The sequence below is a fragment of the Odocoileus virginianus genome, chromosome 20 (assembly GCF_023699985.2).
Source record: "Odocoileus virginianus isolate 20LAN1187 ecotype Illinois chromosome 20, Ovbor_1.2, whole genome shotgun sequence".
In the NCBI taxonomy this organism is placed as follows: domain Eukaryota; kingdom Metazoa; phylum Chordata; class Mammalia; order Artiodactyla; family Cervidae; genus Odocoileus; species Odocoileus virginianus.
Genome location: NC_069693.1, coordinates 5,532,800 through 5,548,702, shown reverse-complemented (window position 1 = coordinate 5,548,702; position 15,903 = coordinate 5,532,800). Strand labels below are relative to the sequence as shown.

Below are 15,903 nucleotides of genomic sequence, written 5' to 3'. Positions count from 1 at the left end.
GATGTGCTCTTTGCTGGGCATGTTACTTAGCCTCTCCGGGCCTCAGTCTTCCCAATGGTGAAATGGGGCTTTTAACAGTTCCTATTTGACAGAGTGGCTTCCTGGGTGGCTCAGTGTAAGGAATTTGCCTGCCAACGCATGAGATGCAAGTTTGTTCCCAGCGTTGGGAATATCCCTAGAGGAGGAAATGGTAACCCGCTCCAGCATTCTTGCCTGGAAAATTTCATGGACAGAGGAGCCTGGCAGGCTGAAGTCCATGGGACTGCAAAGTCAGACACAACTGAGCCTGCTCACATTTGAAAATGGTTGGAGGCATAAGTGGAATACATTTCTATCAACTGCTAAGAACAGGAAAGTCTTTTATGTTACTGGTTATCATCTTCCATTTGTTAATATTTCTATTCCTCCCTTTTCTCTTTCTATATCTTAAGCTCTGAGCCTCTCAGATCTCTCTAGTTCTTCTTGGGGCAGACTCATGAAAACCCAGTGTCTGCCCTTGAAACCACTGCCATGTCCATGATAACTTTCCTCCTAGGAATGAAGTCTGAGAGAAGCAACACACAAGAGATGGAGCAGGAACAGGCTGCTAGTGGGGAATAGGCTTTCAGGGGCATGTGCCCGAGGGGATGGTACCTTTATGGGGTCACGATCTGGCCCTCAGATTCACTGGGCTGGAAACTCCATCTTAACTGTGTCCTGTAAATGAATAAACGTGGAGAGGCTGACTCAGGCTTGCTGTACATGGGAGTAAAAAATAATGATTTATGTTTATTGAGAATTGGCTATGCAACCAACACATGCTAAGTTCATTCATTTATTCAATGATAATTCACTGAACTCCTACTACAGCAAAAGGAAACCAACAGGCTCCTTACCTGACAAAGCTCATTCTGGGGGGAATACAAGCTTAATAAACAAATAAGCAAGTAACTTTAAAAAGTCACATGAGGAAAGAACTATAGTAAACTCTCAATAAATATGTAAAGAATAAAGAAAGGATTCCGAGGGCTGAAGTCACCATTCCAAGGTCATCTGGCTAGCTCAGGGCTCAAAACCAAGGCTCCAACACTCCAGTCTTTTTTTTTTTTTCACGTCAGTCTTTATCATTCATTCATAATTTTCTTTATTGATTTGCTCAATATTTACTGAACATAAGGAATATGTTAAGTATTGTATCCCTCCTGGCAGGTCCTGAAACGCAGTACAGCAAAAGAGCTAATGGCTAGACCCCATCTTAGGGCAGGAGTAACAGTGAAAAGATTTGCCTCGGCCCCGCCCTCTGCAGGGACCATGGATGACGGAGCACCAAGGCGGGGCTTCCGTCACACTTTCCATTAGCTTGGCCCGTCTCAGTTGTATCCACGCCCACCTCTAAGACGGGACAGCTGCAGCTGATAGGTATCTCGGAGACTAGAAGATTCTCTCATCCTGACCCGCGATCCCCGCTCCTGAGGGCTCAGTCTTCCATAAAGGGTCGCGCTGACGTCACAGACACCACGACCGAACTGTGGCTAGGCCCCTGCTCCGCCTTGTCTTCCCCTCACCTCTGGATTTGGTGGGCTGAGTGGGGAGACAGATACTTGCAGCCAGACTCTTTTGACCCTCCAGGGGAACTGGGACTCACCTTCTCAGTTGCCCTGCGGAAACTTCCGCTAGGGCGGGAGGCGCTGCGCGCGCATCCTCTCCCCCGAGGGAGGACTGCGCCCGCGCAGCCTATGCCGACCTCCCGACTGCGGGCTGTGCCTGCCTGGGAACTCCATTTCCCATGCACCTTTGCGGCAGGCCAGTCCGCCGACTCAAGGCTGGGGGAGGGATTATTCCCTCATCGTCCAACCCTCACCCACCTTTTGTGGAACGCTTCCTGGTTCTACTGCGCATATGCCAACATAGGCCAATCGTAAGGCGGAATGAATTCCGAGGCATTTTTTCTCCAATCAGAGGTCACAGTCTCATTTCTCCCGCCTCAACTCCGCCCCTTACCTTCGCGCGTCTTCTCAGGAATTGTTTTCTCCTCAGTGTGAAGGTGGCACTCTGCCTCCTTCAGAAATAGAAAACCCTCTCAGTCTTCTCGAAAAGGCAGAAGACTGATTTGGTTGCCCATCAAAAAGTGGTGTACCATACCCAAATGCCACCTGGGGCCGATTGTTTTTCTAGTTTATTTCCCAGAGTGCTCAGTGGGCCCACTAAAGACAAGGAAGCTGGTGGAGATGGGAAGACAAGGAAGGCCTCCGCACAGCCCTCTGGGAAACGGAGTCCTGGCTCTGGCGCAGAGGCTCCTGGGTGAAGTAGTCGTGAAGAAATTCTCCCGGCACCGGAAGTGGATAAGAGGAGGCGCGTGTGAGAGCAGTCGCGTCTCCGCCTCTCACCCGGCGGCGTCTTGTCTGTTAATCCGGTGGACTGCAGTCTCGAAGTGAGAATATACCGGGGCTGGGCTCCCCGAGGAGCCTTGTGGGCAAGGTCCTTTCCGAGGGGTGACGGAATGCTCCTGGGGCGATTTCGTCTCTGAGCCCGTCGCCTTGGGCTTTAGTTATCTAGGTGGAGTCTTGAAGGCTGGTTCGCAGTAAAGGATCAGGATCTTGCTAACGTGCTTCACTGGTAGAAGAGTTGGTAAGGAATCCGCCTACAATGCAAGAGACCCAGGTTCGATTCCTGGGTGGGGAAGATCCCCTGGGGAAGGGAATGGCAACCCACTCCAGTATTCTTGCTTGGAAAATCCCATGGACAGAGAAGCCTGGCAGGCTTCAGGTCCTCGGGGTCTCCAAGAGTCGGACATGACTTAGCGACTAAACCACTACCACATCTTGCTAAAGTGCTTTCCAACCCTAACCGGCCGCCCTGAGAGGAGCGATTCTATTTCATTTTATTCTTGGATGATGAAACAGACTGAAGGAGGTGGTGAGTTGCCTGAAGTCGTTGGCAGAGCTGGGCAGGATCTCGGGGGATGAATGAATAGGAGTTCTTTAGGAATTCAAGATATTTACCATTCATTTGAGCGCTGTCTGTGTGCCAGGTGCTGTTCGCACATTTTCTCTTGTAGTCTCCGCAGCAGCTATCCCGTCGTCAGAATTTTCTAGACTTTAGAAAGTTAATAGTGTGGGTATTTCATAGTTGGGACTCAAGGCTTCCCAGTGGTTCAGCGGTAAAGAATCCGCCTGCCAATTCAAGAGACGTAGGAGACACGAGTTCTATCGCTGGGCAGGGAAGATCCCCTGGAGGAGGGCATGGCAACCCACTCCAGTATTCTTGCTTGGGGAATCTCATCGACAGAGGAGCCTGGCAGGCTACAGTCCCTAGGGTTACAGAGTCAGACACGACTGAGTACGGGGGCATGCAGGTGGCTCAGTGGTGAAGAACCCGCCTGCCGATTCAGGAGATGCGAGTTTAATCCCTGGGTGGGGAAGGAGGAAGAAATGGCAACCTGCTCCAGTGTTCTTTCCTGGGAGACCCCATGGACAGAGAAGCCTGGCGGGCTACAGTCCATCGGGTCGCAAAACAACAGTATTTCATGATTAGGCCACACCCCCAGTGATATCTGGGGCAATTCTTGGAAATTGAATATTTCTGCTGGAAAAGCCATTAATACTCACACTGAAGGAGAATAAAGACTATGCATAGCCTGTGGCGATTTGGGTTCAGTTTCACTACCAATTTATGAATGAAGTTCTGGTTCTAAGCCTTTTGTTTTTAGGATTGTAGATAAGAGATTGTGGATTGGTTTTTTTCTGCTTCATTTTGTACATGTAGAAAGTGACACACAAAAAGGGTGAGTGATGTGGCCGTGGTCCCACACCAGGATGAGGCAGGACTCCTGACTCCAGGGCCTAAGACTTTCCAGTCTGGTGATGATTTGCCTTAAGTTACTATGACAGAGTGGTTTACCTTGAGCTTCACCTCAGGGCTCCAGTTTCTTCCCTCCCAGGGCTAAGAGTTTATGAGATGTGGACAGAATGGGATTTGGAAACTGTCCATAGAGTTCTCAAATTCAGATGTCTATGAGGGCCAGGCAGATAAAGAAATGAAGAGAAGAGTCTGGGTGAGGACGGTGGGGCCTCTCAGAGATCATCCCATCTAAGAGGTGGAGAGCTCTAAATGGCTTCCAAGAAACTCTGTGGGAGTTCTGTGGGAATGCAGACCCCATGTGACCAAATCCTAGGATTTTTCAGAAACTGGAAATTGAATTTTTAGGTGAAATCTCCCAGCTTTTGAGTTTGGGATTACTTAGAAGAATTTTCTGTCAAAACATTCTGTGCCAGGGCTTTCCTTGTGGCTCACTGCATGTTCTCCATAACAAGGGAAGCCACCACAATGAGAAGCCTGCACACCACAGCACAGAGTTGACCTTGCTTGCCATAACTAGAAAAAAGCTTGCACAGCGATGAAGACCCAGTGCAACCAAAAATAAAAAAAAAATTTTAAAGAAAAACAAACCAAACGTTCTATGCCAATTCAGGCCAGATAAAACATCTGTGGATCAGACATAGAACAGACTTGTGGTTGCCAATTGGGAGGGGGCCTGAGGGAGGGATGGATTGGAAGTTTGGGATTAGCAGGTGTAAACTACTATATACAAGATGGATAACAAGATCCTACTGTATAGCACAGGGATCTATATTCAGTATCATAATAATGGAAAAAATATGGAAAAGAATATACATACATACATATAACCAAATCACTGTTGTATACCAGAAACTAACACATTGTAAATTAATCATACTTAAATTTTTTTTTTTTATATCTGTGGGTTGAACTTTACTCACAAGTCAAGTCTTAACCCCTTTGTGAGGAAAATCATTGTTGCATAAAATATTAGCTCTTATTATAGGCCTGAGATTTCTCTGGTGGCTCAACAGTAAAGAATCTGCCTGAGATGCAGGAGACCCAGGTTCGATCCCTGGGTCGGAAAGATCCCCTGGAGAAAGGCATGGCAACCCACTCCAGTATTCTTGCCTGGAGAATCCCCATGGACAGAGGAGCCTGGCGGACGACAGTGTATGGGGTCGAAAAGAGTTGGACATGACTGAGCGACTTTCACTTCACTTCACTTCATAGGCCTATCACATTCCATCATCTGCAGTGACAAAATCTAGAAAGCTCTCGTGGTGCCACCTCCACCCCGCCCCACCGGCCCGGCCCCCCACGCTGCCCTTGCCACCCGGGCCCAGGCCCACGTTCCAAGCGGGAGCGCTGGGGACCCGAGGCCTTCCTGGGCACCTGCCGCCTCGGGCTCCAGCTCAGGGCAGAGGGGATGCAGGTTCGATCCCTGGTCAGGGAACTTAAGATGTCCTGCAAGCTGCTCAGCCAGGCCAAAAAAAAAAGAATGGAAGCTACTCCCCTTGAGAAAAACCCTCTGGAGAGAATCCCGCCTTGCCACAGCTGGTGACTGCTAGTCAACTTCTTCCTTCATCTCCTGAAGCAAGTCCTAAAGGGCTTCCCCAAGTGGCTCAGTGGATAAGAATCCACCTGCCAATCCAGGGGACATGAGTTCAATTCCTGGTCTGGGAAAATTTCGCTTGCCACAGAGCTGCTAATCCAGGTTGCAGCACAACTAGTGAGCCCACATGCTGCAACTACTGAAGCCTGCGCACTCTAGAGCCCGTGCTCCGCAACAAGAGAAGCCACGGCAATGAGAAGCCTGAGCACTGCGACTAGAGAGTAGCCCCTGCTCGCCACAATGAGAGAAAAGTCCATGCACGGCAACGAATACCCAGTAAAAAAAATAAAATGTATTTCATTGTTTAAAAAAAAAAAAATCTAGAAAGCTCTGAGAACCAAACATTTTTTCCATGAATTTGATGCCTGAACCTGACTAGAAATGCTGTGATTTATTACTTTTAATTATCCTAGCTAGACTGGATATTTTTACCTCCACTCTGGGAATCTTGAAGTGTTCAGTTATGAAATGCTCCCCTCATTCCCTGCCCTCTGCACTGGGATTTTAATGAAATACACCGTATATGGTGAATCACCTTTTTATAATCTGAAAATTTCTGAATTTAAAGCATACTTGGCCCAGAGGCTTAAGAATTATGGACCCATGGTGTTGCTTCATAATGTGGAATTCTTTCAACACCCATAGATATATGCCACTTAGAAAGTACAGTGTACAGTGTTTTGCCTATTATGAGTTGAGAATGACCCAGTGGGCAGTGACCATATTTTTTTTTTTTAAGTGAAGTAAATAGAATGGTAAACATCCTAGTCCACCCTACTTTGTAAGATGAAGTATTGTTTCATGAAGCTTTTGTTCAGTTATGTATGCAAATGAGAAGTCATAGTATATATTGTCTGTGTTACTGTGGGTCATGGTTAAAAAAAAGTTGAAGAAATCGTGCTTTTGTAGAAATAGCAAGTCTTGGAGGCTCACCTGAACTCTAGTCTTCGAGATGATAAAAGTCCCTACTGTGTGCCAGGCACTGTGCCCCACAGTGGTGAGCAAGACAGAAGGTTCCAGCAAGGTGAGAGATCTGAATGTCCACATCTCCCACGTGGGTATTTATGGACTATACTTAACCCTGACAAGTGCTAAGGAGGGCTGTGAAGTTGCTTTGTAGGCTCTGAAGTGCTGGGGCTGGGTGCTTTTAGTAAATCGAATTGTTGTGATTCCTGCAGGGAGACACACGTCCTCATTCCTCCTCCTGCTTCCAGACGATTTGGGAGCTCCTCCAGCATGGCCAGAGAGTCAGCCCTAGGAGGAAGGCACACTTTCTCCCAGTTTCCTAGTCCTTTCTGCTGCCCTGCCAGCCAGGATTGTGGAGGGGAAGGAGGGGGAGCTTAAATGAGGACCTGGTTGTTGGGTCCCCATCAGCTACAACTGAGGTGAGTCAAGTGTCCCTCTCATCCCAACCTGTCATTCCCCAGAGGCTGCACATCTGGCCTGCCTTGTTCCAGCTCACTGTCTTATGATGGCCCCCCTCCCCGCTCCCAATCAGTCTCAAAGGAAAGCTCTCACACTGTCACTGTCCTGCTCAGTACCCTTCCAGGAATCCTTATTGCCTGGTACCTTTCCAGAAATCCTTATTGCCCCCTGGATAAAATCCAGGTTTCTCAGCCCATTCCTGCATGACTTGGGTCTTGCCCCCCTCTTCCCTCTTCTTCAGTTTCCCTCACACAAGCTGTACTATTCCCTTCTTGGCCTTGTGTGAAAATGTTACTCCATACTTTCCAGCTTCCTGCCTTTGATCAGACTCTTCCCTCTACTAGAATATACTGTGGCCACTATCTCCCGCTGGTAAATCTTCCACAGCCTTCAAGACTCAGTTTATTCTCCCCACCTTTCCTGGGCAGCGTTAGCTCCTCACTGCTCTGGTCTCCCAGGTCACCCCTGCCTCCTCCACTGTAACACAGATCCACCAGGTTGGGGTGTCTCTGCCCATATCTGTCAGTCCCATCAGACTCTGCACTCCACAGGGACAGGTACTAACTGGGACTGTCTCTGGGTCCCTAGAGATATCACTGGTCTGGCACACAGGAAGCCTTGAGGTGTTTGTTGAATGAATGAATGAAAATGGAAATGAAACAGAAATAGACTCACAGACATAGAGAACCAACTTGTGGTTGCAGAGAGGGGAGGGGGTAGGGGAGGGATGAATTGGGAGTTTGTGATGAGCAGAGGCAAACTGTTATATATAGAATGGGTAAACAACAAGGTCCTACTGTATAACTCGAAACTATTCAATATCTTGTGATAAACTGTAATGGAAAAGAATATGAAAAAGAATGTATATACAACTGAATCACTTTTCTGTACAGCAGAAAATAACACATTGTAAATCAAGTATGCTTGAATTTTTTAAATAAAAAAAAATTTAAAACTTAAAATCTTGAACACTGAAAAAAGCAAAAGTCAAGGAAGGTGGATGTTAGGATGAGGCAGACCTGCCTCTGTGACCTTGAAGGGACAGCATGTCTCCTTGTCGTTGCCTAGAAAACATGGGGTCTCACATCTGAAGCTTCTCACAAGATGACTTTTGCCAGAGGCCTGCCATGTGGCGGGTGAGGGTGCTGAGGAGAGCTGTTGGCCCCTCCCTGACCCCAGTCCCGCTGCATTCCAGGAAACTGCCACCCTCAAGGACGTGGCCATGGACTTCACCTTGGAGAACTGGGAGCAGCTGGGGCAGGGCCAGGGAGATCTGTTCTGGGACACAGCGCTGGACAACTACCAGAGCCTCTTCCTGCTGAGTGAGTGCCACCCCTGCCCTGGGGAGCCGCCGCCCTATTCAGGGGTCACCCATGGCTCTCCATCACCCGGGGGTGAGCTCCTGGTTCCCGAGTGCCTCAGGTCAGTGTGCTCAGTTGCCTGATTCTGCGACATTGGCACTGCCCGGTGACCTTTTTGATTGTCACCACTTGGGAGGAGTGGAGGGTGACCTCCCAGAATTCAGTGGGTGGCCCCAGGGGTGCTGCCACACACTCCAGAATTTCAGGGATTATCCAACCCCAAATGTCAGTAGTGCCTGGGAAGAGAAACCTATGCTTGCCCTCCAGCTGCATCAGCACTTTCCTCTCCCTCGTGGTAGAGGAATTCCTCCAGCTGACGCTTCAGGGGCTTCACTGCTTTAAGACAAACTGTGACCCCTTGAGCACTCCCTGCCTCTCCCCTGCCTGGCTTGCTCACCGCTCATTTTATGGTCTGTCTCCCTGTGCTGGGGTGGGAGCCTCCTGTGGGCAGGAACTCGTGCTGCTCCCTGGTGGAGCCTCTGTGTCTGTAACAGACAATACTGGCTTTGGGGGCTCAATGAATAGAAGAGGGAGCAGCAGGAGTCACTGTGTCAGGAACTAGGTCCTGTGCCAGGCCAGCACTTAGAATGCTCTCCTCTAGTCCTCCAGACACTTGTCTATGTGTATTTATTAGCAGTGTATTCCTTTCCTGTAGCTGCTTTTACAGATGCCACAAATGTGGCTGAAAACAAGATACACTGTTCTGGAGGTGGGTAACGACTGGGCTAAAATCTGGGCATGGGCATAGTTGGTTTCTTCTGGGGGCTGTAGGGGAGAATCTCTTTGCTTGTCCTCTTTCAGCTAAAAGCCGAATGAAACCTACTTGCTGTGCTCACGGCCTCTCATCTTTGAAGTCAGCAGTGACTTTCTCCCCACTGTAGGATGCATCCCCTGGGATTACAACCCTGTTCCCACTCTTGAGAAAGTTTGCAGAGGGTAGGGAGCAGAATTGGTCTTTGGGACCCCCAACACATTCCCATCGTGGGGCCCGTCCTGTGGAGGCCTCTGGTATGTCCAGTCCACGGGAGAGTGGGTCACGGATGACTGAGGAGGTACATGACTCTCACTGGCAACTCTCTTTTCTCTCTCAAGAGCTGTTACAGATCCTTTGTATCCCCAGCCCTGGTGGTCACAGCTCTGATCACCCTGGCTTGTGACTGGGTCCCTCTCCTCCACTGGGCCAGGGACCCTGCACAGCTGGATCAGGTGCTGAATACTCATAAGGACAGCCAGGAAGTTCCTGCTTAGCAGCCCGATGGCCCCCCATGCTGATGTCATCTGGTTGGTGACAATGCCTTTCTCTCCCTACAGACCCCCCCAGACCCAACCTGACCTTCCATCCAGATGGTGGGGAAAAGCTGGAGGCCCTTGCGAAAGAAAGCCCAGAGTCAACAGATGCTGGTGAGTGGGCAGCCAGGGCCCCCCCAGGGAAGGGTGGAGGGAAGTCCTTTGGTGGGCCCTCTGTCTTTGGGACCTCTATCCCCCCAGTAGGTCTGCTCACACATCTCCACCCCCTGCTTCTTGGTTTCACTCTGCCATGCACTGGCTTCAGGTTGGGGAGCCTCACCCTGCACACATTATCTCCGTGTACTTCTATGTTCAGCACGTGACTGTTTTGGTGCCCTTCGTCTGTCCCCTCTGCATCCTTCCAGACTCAGCAGGGCTCAGCATTCCATTCCCTGAGTCAGTCTCTCCTCCTTTGTCTTGTGCTCCTTGAGTACTGTGGACCTCCCTGTCTACCTATTTCACCTGCCTTCAGGCAGGCCCATCCTTCCTTCCTGGCCCAGCAGATGGCCTGTCTGTTAGTGACTCAAGCCTGGGCCTAAACACTGCTAAGAGCATTCACTCTGCCCTCTCCCAGGCCAGTTTCTTTGGGGGATCCGGCCCAGCAGTCAGGATTGCCAGGTGTGATGCTGGTCAAGACATCCCTGAAGGCAGAGTCAGGGGCCTTCCCTGAGGTACCAGCAGCTTTCCTCATTGTTAAACTGTTCACATGAGGAGAAGGGCCCCTGAACCAGAGGCCATGGTGTGGGGGCTGCATGGCTCAGTCTCAGCCTGCACCCTAGCTGTCAACAGGCAACTCTATTCTTGGTTCACTTCTCATGAGCGTGGACATTCTGTAGCCTCCTGTTGAGCACACAGGAGTTGTGTGACCCAGGCACCATGGGTTTCCCTTTCTGCCACCTTAACATCCAGGCTGACTCCACGCTTGTGTAGCCACATCCAGATAAGTCCTCCTGTGGTGACAGTGGTATTGGGTTGTCATCATTTATACCTCTTTTCCACTGAGTGCACTTCTCTAGGAAGTAGGCCTTAGCTGATGAGGCTGATGATGGCAAGTATCCCTCCAGAACCTCCACGGCTACCCAGGCGCCCCCCCCCCCCCTTTTTTTTTTAATATCTGTTTGGCTGTGCTGGGTCTTAGTTGTGTCAAGGTCTCCGTTGTAGTATACGGAATCTAGTTCCTTGGTCAGGGATTGAACCAGGGTCCTCTGCCTTGGGAGCATGAGTGTTAGCCACTGGGTCCCTAAGCAAGTCCCCCCAGCTCCGCCTCCTAACACCTCTTGAAATGCGTTCTTTCCTGTGATGCCAGTACCCACTGGATCACCATGCTGGCCCTGTCTCCTGCATCCCCTTCCCAGTCAGGACTGACTCAGGATGCATCACCTGTTCTCCTTTTTGTTTGCTCTTAGCCTGCAGCTCCTGTCTTTAACCCCCAGGGAACAGGAGACATTTGCACTTGCCCTCTCTTTCAGACATAGCTGAGACTTTCCCTCTGCCTCAGGACTTCTTGGAAGAAGGACTCTTCCAGGAGATTACTGAGACTTTTTCCAAGGATGATCTCTGGAACTCCCATTTGGGAGAAGCCTCCATAGGCCAAAGCTGGTTAGATAGTTTGCTAGGAGATTCAGAAAGTTTTCTGAGGTCTGATATTACCAGTCTGGAAAGTCTCACAGAATGCAAAAGCCACGAACTCAAGAGCCATGAACTTAAGATAGACCTCAGTCCTAAGTCCCACCTTCCCCAGGAGCGGGTTCCATGACACCTGATGTCCCTGAAAAGAGCCTGGCACCAGCTAAGTCTCAGGAATGTGGGAATGACTTCAAGTGCTCCTCGGACCACAGCCAGCAGGATACCATCCAGGGAGGGGAGAAACCATATAAGTACAATGAGTGTGGGAAGAGCTTCAGCCAGAGTTACTTTATGATCCAGCACTGGATTCTTCACAATAGGGAGCATCCCACTGTGCTTCAAGAGTATGAGAAAGATGTCAACCAGAGTTCCTGCCTTTTCATGCAACTAGTGACTGACACAAGCTACAAATCTTATGTTTGTAACAAGTGTGGGAAAACTTTTAGTCAAAATACACACCTTCTGTGCCATCAGAAAATTCACACTGAAGAAGAACCATGGGAGAATCAAGATGGTGACTGTCCAGCAGATCACGATCCACAGCCTTTTGAGTGTCATAAACCACCCCCAGGTAAAACCTACAATTGTAACGAATGTGGCCAGAGTTTTAGCCAAACCTTTCATCTCTCTCTGCATCAGAAGACCCATACTCAGAAATGCTACGAATGTGCCAAATGCAAGGCACCCTTCAACTCCAACAGATACCTCCTCCAACATCAGAAAATTCATGCTGCAAAAATGAACACAGAGGATCAGGAGGGTGGGAAGGTCTGCAGGCAGAGCTCCTTGCTTGTCCAACATCAGTCTGTTCACACTGCGGAGGAGCCTTATAAGTGTGATGAGTGTGGGAAAACCTTTAGCCATAGCCTGGCCCTAAAGATCCACCAGAGGGTTAACAGTGGAGAGAAGCCTTACAAATGCAATGAATGTGGGAAAGCCTTTTACCCGAACAGTCACCTTAATGAACACCAGAGGGTTCACACGGGTTACCGGCCCTACAAATGTCACAAATGTGTCAAGAGTTTCAGCCGGCCTTCCCACCTGATTCGACGCCTGTCCATTCATGCTACAGAAAAGCTCTACAGCTGTGCCAAATGCAAGAAGACCTTCAGCCGCAATGAACACCTTGTTCAGCACCAGAAAATCCATGCTGTGGAAACCCCCTATGAATGTCAGGAGTGTGGTGAGCAATTTATTTGCTGCTTGACCCTAACTTGCCACCAGAGCATTCACACTAGAGAAAAAGGAGGACTCAGTGAGAGCCAGGAGATCTTATATGAGAAACCTGAGCACAGAGAGCATCCAAGGATCTGTGGGAAGTGCTTTAAGTGTAACAAATGCGAGAAAACCTTCAGCTGCAGAAAATACCTGACTCGGCACGAGTGGATTCACGCCAGGGTGAAGCCCTTTGAGTGTAACCAGTGTGGGAAAGCCTTTGGGCAAAGTTCACAGCTCATCCGGCACCAGAGGATCCACTCTAGATTGAGATCATACAGATGTGGGGACTGTGGGAAGGCCTTTATCTACAGCACCTCCCTCATCAAACATCAGTCCCTCCACGGGATCGAGCATCCCTTTAAATGTAACGAATGTGGAAGGACCTTCAGCCAAAGTGCCCGTCTCTTAGAACATCAGTTAGTCCATACTACGAAGAAGCCCTTGAAACCTAAGAAGTGTGACAAAGTCTTGGTTCACAGTAACCACCTTATTCAGCATCAGGGAACTCAGGCCGGAAAGAAGCCCTTTGAGCAGAATGAATGTGGGGAAATTATCCAGGAGAGCTCATGCCTTTCTAAGCACCAGGGAGTTCACACAGATGAGAAGCCCTATACCTGTGACTGTGGGAGAACCTTCAGCCTGGGTGCGCAGCTCATTTACCACCAGAGAGTTCACAGTGGAGAAAAGCCTTACGTTTGTCAGGAATGCGGGAAAGCCTTCAGCCAGAGCTCGTGCTTCTCTCAACATCAGAGAGTTCACAGAGGTGAAAAGCCCTATAAATGTGACAACTGTGGGAAAGCTTTCAGTCAGGGCACTGCGCTCATCCAACACCAGAGGATTCATACTGGAGAGAAGCCTTGTGTTTGTCAGGAATGCAGGAAAGCCTCCTGGCAGTGCTCGTGCCTTTCTAAGCATCAGAGAGTTCATACCAGGGAGAAGCCTTATGTGTGTGCTAAATGTGGGAAAGCCTTTGCCCAGAAAACAAATCTGATGCTGCATGAGACAACTCACACAGGGGAGAAGCCTTATGCTTGTGGTGTGTGTGGGAGAGCCTTTCGCCTTAGGGCCCATCTCAGTCAGCACCAGAGAATTCACACCCAGGAGAAACCATATCAGTGTCAACATTGTCAGGAAGCGTTGTGCTGCTGCTCAGGTCTCAGCCGACAGCAGTGAGTTCACACTCCAGAGTAGCAGGTAGCAATCCTCCCCATGACCCCTGGGTAGCAGCAGGCTCCCAGACATCTGAGAATGTGTTCCTCCAAGGCCCGAAGTTGAAACCATCCCAGTGTAAGCCCTTCCCTGCCATGAGTAATTAATCTCTCTAGTAATAAAGAGATTGATTAGAAAATTTGCACACGTTTCATTAAAACAATGAAAACTGGAACTTTGGAAGTCAGGTAGACTGGACCCTCTTTACTGAGTTCAATCCCAGTTCTGCCACCTGCCAGGTACCTAAGTGACCTACAGAGAGTCTTGGAACCTCTCAGGGATTCACTATCTTTATCTGTAAGATGAGTACAATCCTAGTTACTACCTCAAAAGACTACTGTGAACATAAATAGATGCAAAGCACTTAGAACCAAGTACCTACCACACAGTGAGTACTCACCAAGTGTGAGCTACAAATACACATCAGATAAAACAAATACACTCTTTTACAATAAAAGATGATTCAGCAACCCTCTTTCTATTCAACTGCAGTTACTGTTGTTACTAATATTACTCATGGCTTTAATTTTCAAAGTTTTCCTTCAGTATACCCTTGGCTTAATTGTTTCCAAAGTGTCAGCAGTTTGTTCTTTATCAAAAAGAAAAAAAAAAAAATAGCCTTTTCCTTCCCTCCATCTCAGGTCTGTCCTAGTACTTTCTTAACTAACCCACAAAAAGCCAAGAAGAATCTCTTAACATTTAATATCTCATAGCAAGAATTTTCCACTCCTAGCTTCCCAAATCTCTTCCTCAAAAGGATCCCCCCCACACACACATCCACATGCTACCCCTTCCCATAGTCTCCCATCTTAAATGGTTGGTTAAATGATGAGACCAAATTATCATGAAAGTTAAAGCTGTAAACAGCTGGATTCAGTTAGGAAAGCTTCAGTGGATATCATTGTCTCCACATGGTTCACACAATCTATGCAGAAGATGTACTTGGTGCAAAAATAGTGGTGTACAGAAATGACTTCTGGAATGTTCATCCTCCATCATTTGTCCAACCTGGCCACTCACAGGCACTTTACTATAGGGTCCAAGTTGGGGAACACCAGCACTTTAAAGTCCTGCCCTTGCCTTGAAGCTTCTGGAATCAAAGGGAGATGAATGGTCTCATTTCATAGAGGAGCACTGTCTATTGCCAGGTGATTCCTTGGAGTTGGAGCCCTTGCATTCACTGCTCACCGTGGCCAGGCCTGTTCTACAACTGAGTCTCACTTCAGGGAACCACGTGACCAGCTCTTTTGATGGCACCTCCTCAGCTCTGAGCTTTTGTGTACCACTTGCTACATGATCCAGTCACCTGTTTACTGAAGCACAAACAATCTTACAAAGATACTGGACTCTGGCACTTTGAATATTCTTTCATATTTTTGTTGCTAAAAAATGTTCAGGAGGCTATGCTCTGGGCCCCTGGGATATTTAAAACCTTGCACCTTGAGTTGCACTGGTTGGTTTGTTGAAAATGGGAACTTACTGGCTGACCACACTACCGTGGGGAGTGTACTAGTTTTCAAATGGCTGAAAATGTCCAACTTCTCCCTGCCTTTTGTGTCTGAGCAACAGGCCTGATATATACCCAAGGGATGGGGTAGGGGTGGGAACTCAAATTGCTAGGTGTATTCAAGCAAGAGTTTTGACACCAAAGATAGAAGTCAGAGGCCCTGTGGAAAGCTGGCAGCCATTTGTGTGTTGGGGGGAGGGGGGGCGGCGGGCGGGGTGGGTATCTGTGTAACTAATGAGCTGTGTCATGTGGACCAGGGTAGAAATGCCTGCCCTCATGTTTAAGTGTTTGTTCTCTGATTAAAAGTTTTTGACTTTCTAAGGGTTGATTGCTTTTCTGCGCTCAGTGTCACACACCCAGCCAGGGGCTGGGCACGCAGTCACCAACTGTCAAGTGCTCACAGTTCTGGGAGGGGAGGGCTCCTGATGGTGAAAACTGTCCCATGATGAGATGATTAATTCTGTTTTTCCAAAGCCTGGGAGGGTCAAGGACAACTAGGGAGCCACTCACTTTCAGCTGTTCGTCAGCATATCATCAACCAGCAATTTTCCATCCTCATTAGTTCTGCTTAATTAAGGAGGAAGTGTAGACTGCATGTTTATTCTTTTCTAGTTGCAAAGATACAGTTGGGGTCAGGCAAGAGTTGCTAGAATTTAACATTATTTTGCTCTCCTGGTACTTATTTTACTTTCCCTCTCCCCCTTTATCCTCTGCTGGTGAGAGATACCAGTTCCCCACTCCTGGAAAGGTAGTAAGTCCTCTTTAAAAATAAATCAATTTTTTTCTTTTTTTTTTAAAGCTGATCTGAAGGGAAATGTGTGGCACACATCTGCACC

At 48.6% G+C, this 15,903-nt stretch overlaps 2 protein-coding genes across 12 annotated transcripts in view; one reads left to right on the top strand and one right to left on the bottom strand.

The window, feature by feature from the left end:
• The window catches only part of VRK3 (VRK serine/threonine kinase 3), a 37,643-nt gene extending 35,440 nt beyond the window's left edge, over positions 1–2,203 (bottom strand). For 3 of the 11 annotated variants that reach the window (XM_070450469.1, XM_070450478.1, XM_070450480.1), the window contains exons 1-2: positions 1,625–1,751; positions 634–696 (exon numbers count right to left, since the gene is read on the bottom strand). The gene's annotated coding sequence lies outside the window, so the exon portion shown is untranslated. The other 8 variants (XM_070450477.1, XM_070450471.1, XM_070450476.1 and 5 more) reach the window with 6 other exon arrangements.
• A 110-nt stretch (positions 2,204–2,313) lies between these two features.
• Positions 2,314–15,388, top strand: ZNF473 (zinc finger protein 473). Its single transcript, XM_020886899.2, is given in 4 exon segments — positions 2,314–8,181; positions 9,532–9,621; positions 10,977–11,234; positions 11,237–15,388. Coding segments are annotated over 4 exon segments (2,736 nt in total). The 5' UTR covers positions 2,314–8,081; the 3' UTR covers positions 13,525–15,388.
• The last annotated feature ends 515 nt before the right edge of the window (positions 15,389–15,903 follow it).